The sequence below is a fragment of the Hemicordylus capensis genome, chromosome 6 (assembly GCF_027244095.1).
Source record: "Hemicordylus capensis ecotype Gifberg chromosome 6, rHemCap1.1.pri, whole genome shotgun sequence".
In the NCBI taxonomy this organism is placed as follows: domain Eukaryota; kingdom Metazoa; phylum Chordata; class Lepidosauria; order Squamata; family Cordylidae; genus Hemicordylus; species Hemicordylus capensis.
Genome location: NC_069662.1, coordinates 38541841 through 38554881, shown reverse-complemented (window position 1 = coordinate 38554881; position 13041 = coordinate 38541841). Strand labels below are relative to the sequence as shown.

The window sequence follows — 13041 nt, the reverse complement described above, 5'->3', positions numbered from 1 at the left end:
ATATGGAATCAATTAATCTACTATCCTCAGCCAGCCACCAGCAAGTAATCGAGGTCTAGTTCAGACAGTACTTTGTACACTACCCCTAGAATACGCAACGTGGACACACACATGTGTTGTGTCCCACACCATGTGCCAAACGCCTTTTCCCTAATCCCTGGGAACTTGTGTTGAAAAGCGGTATAGAAATATCACATGAACCGGGGATTCCTCCAAACCACCCCTATACATGTTCTAGAAATATTCAACTAGTATTCCTAGCACATGTACAGGAACCGTTCAGATGATCTGTCACCCCTTTCACTAAGGAAAGGTGTGCTGGGTGGGTCAGAAGTGAAGAAGGATGTGCATACTCATGGAGTGCACATGTCCTTATTGCATGTTCTAGGGTTGCTGGTTGTAATATCATCCAAACTGGAATTAGTCATAACTGAGCACCTCTAACATAAATTAGCCAGGTTAGGACCTATTAATTCCAATAGATACACTACCCAATACTATGACCTACTTACTCCTAGGTAAGTGTGCCCAAGACTGCAGTTTTAATCATGACTCTTCCTTTGAATATTTTTTTAATTTTTTTAATTTTTATTTTTACATTTATATCCCGCTCTTCCTCCAAGGAGCCCAGAGCGGTGTACTACATACTTGGGTTTCTCCTCACAACAACCCTGTGAAGTAGGTTAGGCTGAGAGAGCAGTGACTGGCCCAGAGTCACCCAGCTAGTATCATGGCTGAATGGGGATTCGAACTCGGGTCTCCCCAGTCCTAGTCCAGCACTCTTAACCACTGCACCATGCTGGCTCAAAATATAGCCTTTTAACTTTCAAAGACCCATTCTTCCTTGCTGCCCCTTATCCCCGAATGTGACATGATGCCACACCTCTCATTTCCTTCAAATTCCTCATCAAAACATCAAGGCATATAATTTTTTCCCTATTCAAGGAAACTCCCCCCCGCATTCGCTATTAATATGGAGAATGACTGGCTTGGGACAGGGACCTACCTTTTATGGTTATGATTTGGTAGCATAACACGTTATTATTACTATTGTTCTGGTGATGCTAATATATATGTAATTATATATATATATATATATATATATATATATATATATATTATTATTATTATTATTATTATTTTGTTTTTGTTGTTATGCTACTTACACACAGTCTACCAGATATTGACCGGATAATTCCGCCGATTCTTGGTTGCTAGCAATTTGTAAGTCTTGCGAAAGTTCCAGTGGATCACTGCAACAACTTAGTTGTGTCTTTCCTTATAATCAGTCTGCGCTATTATTATTATTATTATTATTATTATTATTATTATTATTATTATTATTATTATTATTATTATTATTACTTATCAATATACAGGGCTCCAAGCACTGAGGAGTTAAGTAGGCGCGTCCAAAGCTCTAGAGAACCTCCTTTCCCCTCTCTCCTCGCCCCGTGGACTTAGTCTCTTCCCATTGGCTGCCAATGTCTTGTTTTTCAGCTGCGATTGGACCGTTGCTGTCAGAATGGGCCGGCCCAGCCGAGCATTGGTCAGGAGCGGGCGGGGAGGCGGTGCTTTGGCGGTCTGGGTCTTCCAGCGCCGTCCCCAGTCGGTGGTAGCTCGGCCGCTGGAGGGGTCCCGGCCGGAGTTTAGTGATCCGTCGGCGGCCTTCAGGCAGGAGAAGGAAGGAGGAAAAGAAGGCAAAGAGCCGGAGACTTGTGAGTGGCCTGCCCAGGGCAGAGGGGTGCCGCCACAATGCGTCTCCTGCGGTGCCTGATGAAGGGCCAGTCGGCGCTGGCCGGGGCGCCCAAGTACATCGAGCATTTCAGCAAGTTCTCGCCGTCGCCGCTCTCCATGAAGCAGTTTCTGGACTTCGGTGCGTGGAAGGAACGGGGCGGGGGAGGAGGGAGGGAAAACTGGGCTAGACCCCCGCAGGTCGGGATCCATAGCCCTCTCCGCTCTACAAGCGCCCAGTGGACAGATGACCTGCTACCCCCGACCCCCCACACACTCACCGCCCAGTTCCTTCCTTGGGCAAATATCCGAAGGGCTCAGTTGCCCCAAGGCTGCTCAGTCTCCAAAAAACAGGACTCGAGCTGCTCCCCCCCTGCTTCAGCCCTTGTTTAGGTCAATGCCCGTTCCTCCTCTCCAGTCGGAGCAAAATAAATCAGTCATCTTTGCAAAAAGCCATCCTGCCTGGGACTCGGACAGGGGAGATCTAAAAAGAGTCTTGTGGCACCTTGAAGGCTGAAGAGATTTCTTGTGGACCAGAGTTAGACATTCCAGGAATTGGCATCGGTCTCTAGGAGACTGGAAGTGCTAATAGCCTGTGTGTAGGTAATCTTCAGAGATAGCGACTGTCAGTTAGCAGTCCCTTGATCAAAGCCTGTTTTGTCAGATGCATTCATGTGCTGTGTGACCTGTTGGCAGACTTCAATATATGCTCCTGCACATTCATATAGAGGAGAAACTTGATAAGCAGAAGGGCCAAAAGGCCATGAAACACAAGAGGTACCAGCATTTGACACTGCTTTGTGAAGGTTAAATATATACAAGTCAGTGGCTGACGTAGAAGGAAATAACTCATAATCGTCCCATTGAAATTATTATTATTTTATTTCAATGGGACTACTTTGAGTAATTTCCCTCAATGTCAGCCACTGCCCATTCACTTGGCCACCCTGCTGGAATTTGTCTCCAGGAGCTGTTTCACCCAGGGCTTTTAGTTCTCATCTCCTCCAGAATGGAGGGTGTTCATTCACATATTGGCCAGATTTACCCAGAAGTCCCTGCAAGCTATTGGGGAGCACTTCACACACGATTTAGGTTTTTCATTGCATGTTAGATTGTAGCCTGATTTCTATCTGAGTTTTTTAAAAATCCACTCTTTGTATCAGTTTTTTGGGGCATCTTCAGAATTGCAGTAAAGCCTGCTATCTGAAAATGCTCCAGGCAGATGTGTTCCCCAACACTGAACTTCTCTACTTAGTGCTGAGTGAATAGTAGTGGTGTGCATGGAACTGATGCCTTCCAGTTTGAAGATGAGGGGAAGTTGACCGGAAGTTGCTGCTGCACATGCAGTGGCAACTTCCAGTCACTTCTGGTCCAAGGAGGCACCAGGGTGGCAAGGAGGTACACTGCTGCCCCTCTCAGACTACTTTAAAAAGCAGCACTGGTGGGGGAAATGCGGTGGGAGAGGTCATAGCACCCCCTCCCATCCTTAAAGAAATCCTCCCCACCGATCTTTTGAACTGGTTCAGAGGCCCATAAAGGGCCTCCGAACCCGTTCCATGCGCATCCTTTGTGAATAGACCTATGGTCTACAGCTGGATCCACCATATCACCTCTCCTTTCTATGGGGTCAGTGTGCCAAGGAAAAGTGGTACCTGACCTAATTGGGTTGTTTCCAAACTAAGAAAGTGAATCCTGTCTAAACCCCATTGAAATCAGTGGAGGCAAGTTAGTCGACTAACTTAAGACCCATTAACTTTGTTTGGGTCTTTGTTTTAATTTTTCTTGGAATACAATCCATTGTCTCTTTCCTCCCATTCGTGCCTTTTCCACCCCACCTCCTTCTCTCTACATCCCTCATATTTCCCTGGAACAAATCCTATTCTTTCTGATAGGAAAATACGTGATGCTCCTTTTCGTTGGTATGCACCTGCCCTCCTCAAATGCAACTTGTTCATCACAAAGTGAATTTTTATATTTCCACATGGGGGCCAAAGAGGCATAGTGACTGGAGCATTGACCAAGGAGACCTGGGCCCTCAGAATGCATGTGGGTGACATTGGATCAGTCAGCTTCTCTCAGCTTAACCCACCTCTCAGGGTGGTTGTTAAGATAAAGTGAAAGGAGGGAACTGCATATGCTATCCTGAACTCCTTGGGGGAAAGGCAGAATATAAATGCATAGATTATTCTTTCTGTGCATTTGCACACCGCCCACGCACACCTAGTAAGTACCCACCCAGCTTTCACAAAGAATTAACCCAGCTCACTTTTCCACCACCCATGGCACCCAGTAAATATCTTCCTTTTAAGGCCTCCCATCATATCCATACCCACCCACCTCCCAATCCTCGGTACTTCAACCTGATCTCTTCACCTACCAGAAGTTATAGAGCCCATAAATAAGTGCACCTCATGTTCTAAGTAAACATGCAACACCCAAAAAGGACCACATGGCCCCAGTTTCTGTGCATAAACACTTACTTGGGTAAATAATACTCATGGCACACTCCAGTTCCTGCTCATCCATAGCCATGGTTCTTAGAGCTCCAAGAGCTGCAGAAAGCTGTGCTTACGCTCTTGTGAATAAAGAGTTGCCAGTGCACAAGCTGGGGTTTAATAGATATGAGTCACGGCATGAGTTCTCAGACTTGGGTCCCTCAAGTTGTTGGATTACAGGGGATGATGGGAGATGTAGTCCCCACAATGTCGGGACCCAAATTTGAGAACCTCTGTTTTAGGGAGTTGCACACAGCTGTCTTTTCCAAATTATTTGATAGTTGGTACATCAGATCTACCTACAGAAACCCTTTTATGCATGTTGATCACATCTGCTGAATTGAGATGCATATTTGTATACTGCTATACATTTCTTTTTTATGCTGGCAAATAACCTGATGTAACAGCACATACCCCTCTCTCTAGCTATATGAGTGAGAGCCAAATGCCTGATCCTTCTCTCAACAGATAAGATTAGTCAAGTTCTGATTCCATTCCCAGCAAATCTATTTCTGTTCATCTTGTGCTCTGGCTACCCAGGCTAATTAATACCCTATCCTTTTCTCTTCTCTCCCCGCCGCCAACCAGTTTTTCAGAAGGCAGGGGTTCAGAGCTAAGGAGTGGGGATTCAACCCTAGTTTAAATCACTGGAAACAGAAGCCAGTGAAACCAGCTGTCTTTAATTGCGAAGACGTTGCGGTCCGTCTTGCTGTGTTTATTCAATTGAGCAGGGCGGAGGGAGTTTGGATACCCTTCCAAGGGCATGAAGGACAACTGGTGCTGATTGGGGGATCCTGAGCATCCAAGGGGAGGGAAGGACCTCCTCCAACCCTACATTGTGTTGCAGCTTCTTTTCTCTCCCCTTCCCTTCCTGTGAGGCTTTATCCAGACCATGTCTGCTGCTTTCAAAACATGATGCTAAATATAGGACTTTGGTATCTTTGCCTTGTGTTCTTCTACAGTAGAGGCTGGGAGGGCTTGTTTCCCCCCCACCCCCACCCCCATCTACTTGTATGGCTTGGGTTGAGGAGGTTTGGTGGAGTGGAAGGTTGGGATGGGAAGGTCGTGGTGGTGGTGACTTGGAAGCCACCTTTGGAATTTTATTGGACTGTGTGTGGCTCAGTTTGCTTTCTCCTGCATGTTTTGCTGGCTGGGCCCTCCCCCGCCCGCCTATTCTGAAGCTCCATTTCCACCCCCTGCTGAGATGGTCGGTGTGCACTCAACTGTACACTGTCTTGCTTTGATGCCCTTACACCTCCCTTTTCAAACAATTTGCTTCCATCTCAGTTTCAGCAGGAAAATACGTTGCTTCTTCTGTTCTGTGTGCACCTTCCTGTTTGCACCAAAGTGCATTATTTCTGTTCAGCTTGATTTCTAGAACAAGGGGTGGCAAAGCTCAAGAAATGGCACTCTCCGTCTTGGCATTCCTTCGGATTAAACTGGCTTTAGAAAGTGCTTTTTAAATAAAGTGTTTTTCTGGTTCCTTTCAGAATGATGCATGGTAGTCGCTTCTGTTTTTCTAGGAGCTTAACACCTTTGTAAAGGAAAAGCAGTCCTCCCCACCCCCTTTTTTAAAATTTAGCAAGCTTCTTGTATTCCAAGACAGGGAGGCTATTCCCACGATCAGCCAAAATCGGGCTAGGGGAGCTTGATTTCTAGAACAAGGGGTGGCAAAGCTCAAGAAATGGCACTCTCCTCCCGGCGGTTAACCTACCTAAGTACCCCTCCCCTTAAACCGGGTTTGTGGAGCGAGCGCTCCACAAACCCGGTTTTTCTGATCGTGAGTAGCTGCAGCGCAGCTCACGAGTAGACCCCCAGAGAGGAGGTGAAAAGCCATCTCTAGGGGATCTCTCCAGGATTCCCTGCGCACTCGCGTGGCCCCCAAACTCCCCAGCCCCCGTCGACTCCGTCTCGGAGCCGGCAATCATGTAGGCAGCAGATCCAGCCGCCCCGCTCTCCCCGCTCCCCTTCCCAAACCGGGTCTCACTAATTGTGAGACCCGGCTCTGAGTCTTGGCACTGAAAACAGGCTGTAGGACTGAGCCCTGGTTTGCATGTGAGGAATTCAACTTCTCTTGCTCCTCTTTGCCTTCTCACTGCAAATAAAGTAAAATTGGCTGTTCTAAATGCTCTCTATTGAGTCAGTGAACGTGGAAAGTATTAATTAATATCGGACATGACACATGATAGTAGAAATCCTGCCCCGTATTGATTTTTCTGTGTAAGCTGCTTTGAGAAAAGCGGTATGTAAATCTCCATAATAATCTATTGGAAGCAGCTGCAAGTGGGAGTTCTAGGAGGGAGGTGACACCAGAGCTGGGAGGAGTCTCCCTTTGTGGTGTAATGTCTAAAGGGCTCTGCAGGAGTGGCAATGCGACCAAGCTATGGTTATTGCATCGGTGCAGAACGCTGGAGTCCCTTATACTTCTGGGATTCAGGACTGACTGGAGCCAGTGTTGCTGAGAGTGGCTAGGGCTGGGCATTGTAGATGTTGTTAGGGTAGCTAGCTCTGGGTAGCAGAGCCCACAGGCAAGATGCAAGTGGCAGAACTGCCTTACCAACACAAACCTTAAGAACATAAGAACAGCCCTGCTGGATCAGGCCCAAGGAAGCCCATCTAGTCCAGCATCCTGTTTCACAAAGTGGCCCACCAGATGCCACTGGGGAGCCCACAGGCAGGAGTTGAGGGCATGCCCTCTCTCCTGCTGTTACTCCCCTGCAACTGGTACTCAGAGGCATCCTGCCTTTGAGGCTGGAGGTGGCCTATAGCCCTCCAACTAGTAGCTGATGATAGACCTCTCCTCCATGAAGTTACTGTGTGAAAAAATACTTTCATTTGCTGGTCCTAAATTTCCCAGCAATCAGTTTCATGGGATGACCCCTGGTTCTAGTGTTCTGTGAGAGGGAGAAGAATTTCTCTCTATCCGCTTTCTCCACTCCATACATGGTTTTATAGACCTCTATCATGTCTCCCCGCAGTCATCTTTTTTCTAAACTAAATAGTCCCAGGTGTTGTAGCCTTGCCTCATTGGAAAGGTGCTCTAGGTCCCTGATCATCTTGGTTATCTTGGATAACAATGTGCATCACTATCTCAGATCTGCCTAATACAGGATATGCATTGCTTGTCTTGTAACCAACATAGGAAGCTGCCTTCTAACAAGTCAGACCATTGGTCCATCTAGCTCAATGTTCTCTACTCAGACTGGCTTCTCCAAGGTTACAGATGGGAGTCTCTCTCAGCCCTGTCTTGGAGATGCCAGGGAGGGAACCTGGAACCTTCTGCATGCAAGCATGCAGGTACTCTTCCCAGAGCGGCCCCACTCCTTTAGGGGAATATATTGTGGTGCTCACACAGGTAGTCTTCCATTCAAATGCAAACCAGGGCAGACCCTGCTTAGCAGAGGGGACAATTAATGCTTGCTGCCACAGGACCAGCTTTCTTTCCTTCTAAAAGTTTATTCAGCTCACCTACCCTGCAGGGAGGCTTAATGTAGGTACTAAAATTGGGATCTGCTCAGGATGCAGAATCTACTTTTCATGGTTCTGAAAGGCTGTTAAACTTTTACCAATACTGAGTGATCCTGTGCAGGGTGTTTTCTGGCCACTAGGACTATGTAAATGCCGACCTTAAACATACACTGGTTCAGTGGTTAACTTCTAGAAAGAGAGGTAACTGGGCCTGTTCTCCAACTCAGTCCCTCTATTCTAACTGCATATATTGGGGGCCTTACTATGGCAGATCAGTGGTAAAAAGGTAGATGCTCAGCCATGTGCCCTTTTTACCACTGACATGCCATGTGGTCAGATATCATAAAGGAATGTGCTTTATTATTCTAATTTTAGTGGATTGGTCCTTGGCGTTTTAACAGGTTCTAGTGTTGAGCTCTTGCAAATCCTGGCTCAGACTTCCAAAGTAAGGCCTGTTTCTGTTCTTGTCATGACAAGAAGTCAGCGAAAAGAGAAATCCTTAAAGAAAAATGCATGCTCTTTCTCTTGGAACTGTCCTGGCATATGAGTTGCGAGCCTACTGTTCCATCATATAGAGGTGGATTTCTTCCTGCTCAGAAGGGTAGAGCAGAATACCCTTTCCATGACATAAGTGAGGAATGTTCTCTTGTAGCCAAGCTTTTGGGAACAGTACAGAAGGAAGGCATAATAATAATTTATCATGCCTGAATAATTTGTGCAGAGTGCATAAGGTTGTCATTTAAGTAGAAGTTGAGGTCTTGTCTTGGCCTTCTAAACTGGGTTGTCCAATACACAACCAAGTAATCTTGAAGCTGTTTGGACTCATACTTGATTATTGGAACTATATGTTTTGAAACTTTTACAATTCTCTTCAGTTGTAAAGGCTGTTTCCAGTGGTGGAGGTGGTCACAGATTGGCCTATAGTAACCTCCGAGTGTGTGTATGTATGTGTGTGTAGGAGGAGAGCTGGTCTTGTGATAGCAAGCATGACTTGTCCCCTTAGTTAAGCAGGGTCCGCCTTGGTTGCATGTGAATGGGAGACTAGAAGTGTTGGTACCATAAGATATTCCCCTCAGGGGATGGAGCCACTCTGGGAAGAGCAGAAGGTTTCAAGTTCCCTCCCTGGCTTCTCCAAGATAGGGCTGAGAGAGATTCCTGCCTGCAACCTTGGAGAAGCTGCTGCCAGTCTGTGAAGACAATACTGAGCTAGATAGACCAATAATCTGACTCAATATATGGCAGCTTCCTATGTATGTGTGTGTATTTTATTTTTATTTTTATTTTACATTTATGTCCCACACTTCCTCCAAGGTTATGTTTATCCTCACAACAACCCTGTGAGGTAGGTTAGGCAGAGGGAGAAATGACCGGCCTAGAGTCACCCAATGAGTTTCATGGCTGCATGAGGATTTGAACTCAGGTCTCCCCAGTCCTAGTCCAACACACTAACCACTGCAGCACCCTGTCTATCTCTCATTGATCTTGGGGAAAGAACACAGTTGCTGATGCAACGATTCCCTTGAAGCCTACAAGCTCAGCTAATAAAAATAAGTCAGTCAGTCAGTCAGTCAGTCTCTCTCTCTCTCTCTCTCTCTCTCTTTCTAGGATCCAGCAATGCCTGCGAGAAGACCTCCTTCACATTTCTCCGCCAAGAACTCCCTGTCCGGCTGGCCAACATCATGAAGGAAATCAATCTCCTCCCAGACCGTGTGCTGAGCACCCCTTCTGTTCAGCTGGTGCAGAGCTGGTGGGTTCTTGCTTTGCCCTCCCCTCCTCTTTCTGTTAGCATGCCAAGAGATCGCTGGTTGAGCTACACCTGCCCAAGGGGGAAATGCAGTTTTGTTCTGTGCAGCCTCGCCAGGCCTTTCTGTGGAGTTCTCTAAATGGACCAGAACTCACAGGATCATCGAGTACAGGCCTTCTGCTGTAGGGGAGGACCTCTTGGGCCTCACCTAAAATATCAGGCAAAGTGATAAACCTGTTTCTGAGATGTATTATTTCCGTCTGCAGGTGGTGGCTTGTGTTGGAATGCCCTGCAATGGGGGTGGACTGGGCAATTAACATTCCCTACACATAGAAAATTAGTGTATCAGGTAGATGACATGCTATTTTTCTGCCTGCAAGGAGTTGTATTAAGGAGCATTTCAGTATGTGACCCTGCACCTCCAGCCTGAAGTGGGGACCATAGCACAGTGGTAGAGCAGCTGCTTTGCACGCAGAAGGTCCCATGTTCAGTTCTTGGCATCTCCAGGTAGGACAGGAGGGTTGCTAAGCAGGGTTTGCCTTGGTTTGAATTTGGATGGGTGACTGCATGTGAGCACTGTCTGCAGCAAGATATTCTTCATAGGGGATGCAGCTGTAGCTCAGTGGTAGAGCCACTGCTTTGCATGCAGAAGGTCCCAGGTTCAATCCCAGGCATCTCCCAGTAGGACTGGGAAAGACTCCTGCCTGAAATCATGGAGAGCCACTGCCAATTAGTGAAGACAATGCTGAACTAGATGGGGACCAACAGTCTGACTCTGTGTAAGGCAGCTTCCTGTTTTTTTATTACTGGGAAAGACTTGTGTTTGAAACTCTGGAGAGCTCCAACCAGTTCATGTAGACAGCACTGAGCTAGATGGCTCAATAGTCTGACTCTGTATAAAGCAGCTTCATAAGTCCATCTGTGTACAGCAGGCCTGCTCAACGTAGGCCCTCGCAGCTGTTCTTGGACTACAACTCCCATAATCCGCAGCCACAGTAGCCAATAGCCAGGGATTATGGGAGTTGTAGGCCAACAGCTGCAGGAGGGCCGAAGTTGAGCAGCCCTGATGTACAGTCTAAAAGCGGTTTACAGCCACACTTGTTGTTTCTTAGAAGCCAGCGGCATTGGGAGGAGGAGAGGTGGCATGGCAGCAGCAAAAGCACACTTGAAAGCACTGCCATGTTCGTTCCTCTGTGCCCTGCTCCAGCAGGCGGTGATGGGAAGTAGCTCTGCAGCTGGGGGAGCCAACCTGCAATTCCAGCTGTTGCTGGACTGCAACTCCCCATCATCTCCAGCTGCAATACATTGTAGATGGAGTCAGTGCTTGCTGTAAGAGGGATTCCCAGATGTTGTTGACTACAGCTCCCTTAATCCCCAGCCAATGGCCATTGCAGCTGGGAATTCTGGGAGTTGCAGACAACAACCTCTTGGAATCCCTCTTACAGGGAACCCTGGATGGAGTTAATGGGACTTGTTGTCCAACCACAGCTGGAGAGCCTCAAGTTGGCCACCTTGGGAGTGATGCTCTGCCAGGGCTGGGCATTGGGAAGTTGCAAATGGCGTGATGTTGCAGTCTTGTAGTGCCAAGTGCCAGCGGAAACTTAGAAAAACCTTGGCTGAAAGAAAGGGGGTTGGACGCTGGCGTCGGCAGTGGCCCTTTCTGCAGCAGTGGACTCTGGCATTTGTCCAAGCATGTCACATCCTTATACTGGGCATGCTTCGTTCGTTGTCTTGGCCTCAGCAGAGAGCAAGACCAGTTGTACCCCATTTTTGTTTCCAACATCCTCATAAAATATTCAAAAACTGTCAATATCACCTGTGCACATTATCTGTGCTTGCACATCGTTTGCAGGGGTCTTAAATTAAGATGAAAGATCTGTCAGGGCTGTAATCTGGGCATCTAGAAATCTGATGCTGGTGCCAGGAATTTGAGAGATTTACTCTGGCTGACATCTTAAAAGTCTGATTCTGGCTCCTACAGACTGGATGCTACGGCTTACAATGGAATTGGACATCTCTTTCTCTGCCATTATAATTGTCTTCCTTTCTCTTTGGATCATGTTGCATAATGGCCACCTTAGTATAGAATAAGGGAAGAAAACACATTGAAAAGACCAGATGAATATAATATGCACAAGCAAGCAAACTGGTCAAACTAAGATGTCTCCAAACTAGTTCCAGCTACAAGATGCCTTTTTGCCCCAAATTCACCCTTGTGGCTCCGGTCTGTTTCCTTTCTCGTGCGTCTCCTCTCCCTCAGAGTGTCATAGTTTGCCCTCGATCCATTGTCTCCGGTCTACTTTTGCTATCTTGCTTCTACTATCTTGCTTCTGCTTCTCACACAAAGGAGCCCCTACACACACACACACACACACACACACACACACACACACACACCAGTGTAAGAGAGCTTGCAGGTGGGCCCTGTGCTTTTTACAGAGCCATGCTATTCGTGCAATAATCTGAAGTGGGCTGTGTAGTAGGTGGTAGTATTTGAGGGTGATCCATTTTGCAGTGTTCAGCCTTTTTATTATTATTATTATTATTATTATTATTATTATTATTATTATTATTATAGATTTGTACACTGCCCCAAACTTTCATCTCTGGGCGGTTAACAATAACCTAAACAAGTTAAAAACATACACAAAAACTTAAAAGAATTTAGATAATTTAAAATCAGACACAGATTAATGCCTAGCTTCAGGCCACAGAATATCTTGGGCCACACCTGACTTTCAGACACACACAAAAAGAGTCCCATGGTGGGCCCAAGGTATTGTGGTGAGGTGAGGTGCCTCGTTCCATGTCCTGATAGGGGCCAGCCCCCTTTCCACAACCGACTCTTGTAAGCTTTGAAAGTGGTGAAGTGGGTGGGAAGGAGGGGAGGTTGCCAGGAGCCGCCTCCTTCCTCTCCTTGCCTCCTCTCTTGTCTTCCAAGTTTTGCAAGGAGTCTGAGGAGAAGTGTTTATTGCAAAGCTTGCAAGGCCTAGATTGGTCCCAAAGAGCTACTTTGATGTGTGTGTGTGTGGGGGGGACCGCTTCTTGCAACCCTGCTGGCTTCCCAATCATCTGCTGCTTGAGGCAACCCTCTCGCCTTGTGAAAGGACTAGGAGTGTGCAATTCTGATTTTTGGTGCTTCGATTTGGATCCGAATCGAAACACCCCTGATTTGTTTTTGGGTCCAAAACTGACCCATCCGAATCACTCCAGTTTCGATTTGGATCCGAATTAATCTAAATCCGAATTGATTCGGATCAAAAAATGGGTCCCAGGGCCAAAAGACTGGGGTGGGGTGGTAGTGCCAAATGGGTGGAGGCTACCACCCAAATTGCAGAGGAATTGGGCAAAGGGCTGATATTTGGTGAATTTTTGAAGTTTTAGTGTCTTTGGGGCAGATTTGGGGCATAAAGTGGGATCTGGGGCAGAAGAGTGGGGTGGGGTGGTAGTGCCTAATAGGTGGAGGTTACCACCCAAATTGCAGAGGAATTGGGTAAGTACAGCATTTCCTCACTAGGATGGGAAAGACTCCCTGTCAGAAACATGGGTTAGAAGCATGTCTACCCTGCCAATCAGTGTAGATAATACGGAGCTGAATGG

At 46.9% G+C, this 13041-nt stretch overlaps 1 protein-coding gene across 3 annotated transcripts in view; it reads left to right on the top strand.

Annotated features, from left to right (window-relative positions):
* Positions 1-1546: 1546 nt before the first annotated feature.
* Positions 1547-13041, top strand: part of PDK2 (pyruvate dehydrogenase kinase 2) — a 35857-nt gene continuing 24362 nt past the window's right edge. Inside the window, exons 1-2 of one of the 3 annotated variants that reach the window (XR_008310015.1) lie at positions 1547-1876; positions 9303-9444. Coding sequence is in view for 2 of the 3 variants with exons in the window: in XM_053262711.1 (XP_053118686.1) it covers positions 1756-1876; positions 9303-9444 (263 nt within the window). In the remaining variant the exon portion in view is untranslated. The remainder of the gene's footprint in view (positions 1877-9302; positions 9445-13041) is intronic. The other 2 variants (XM_053262711.1, XM_053262712.1) reach the window with 2 other exon arrangements.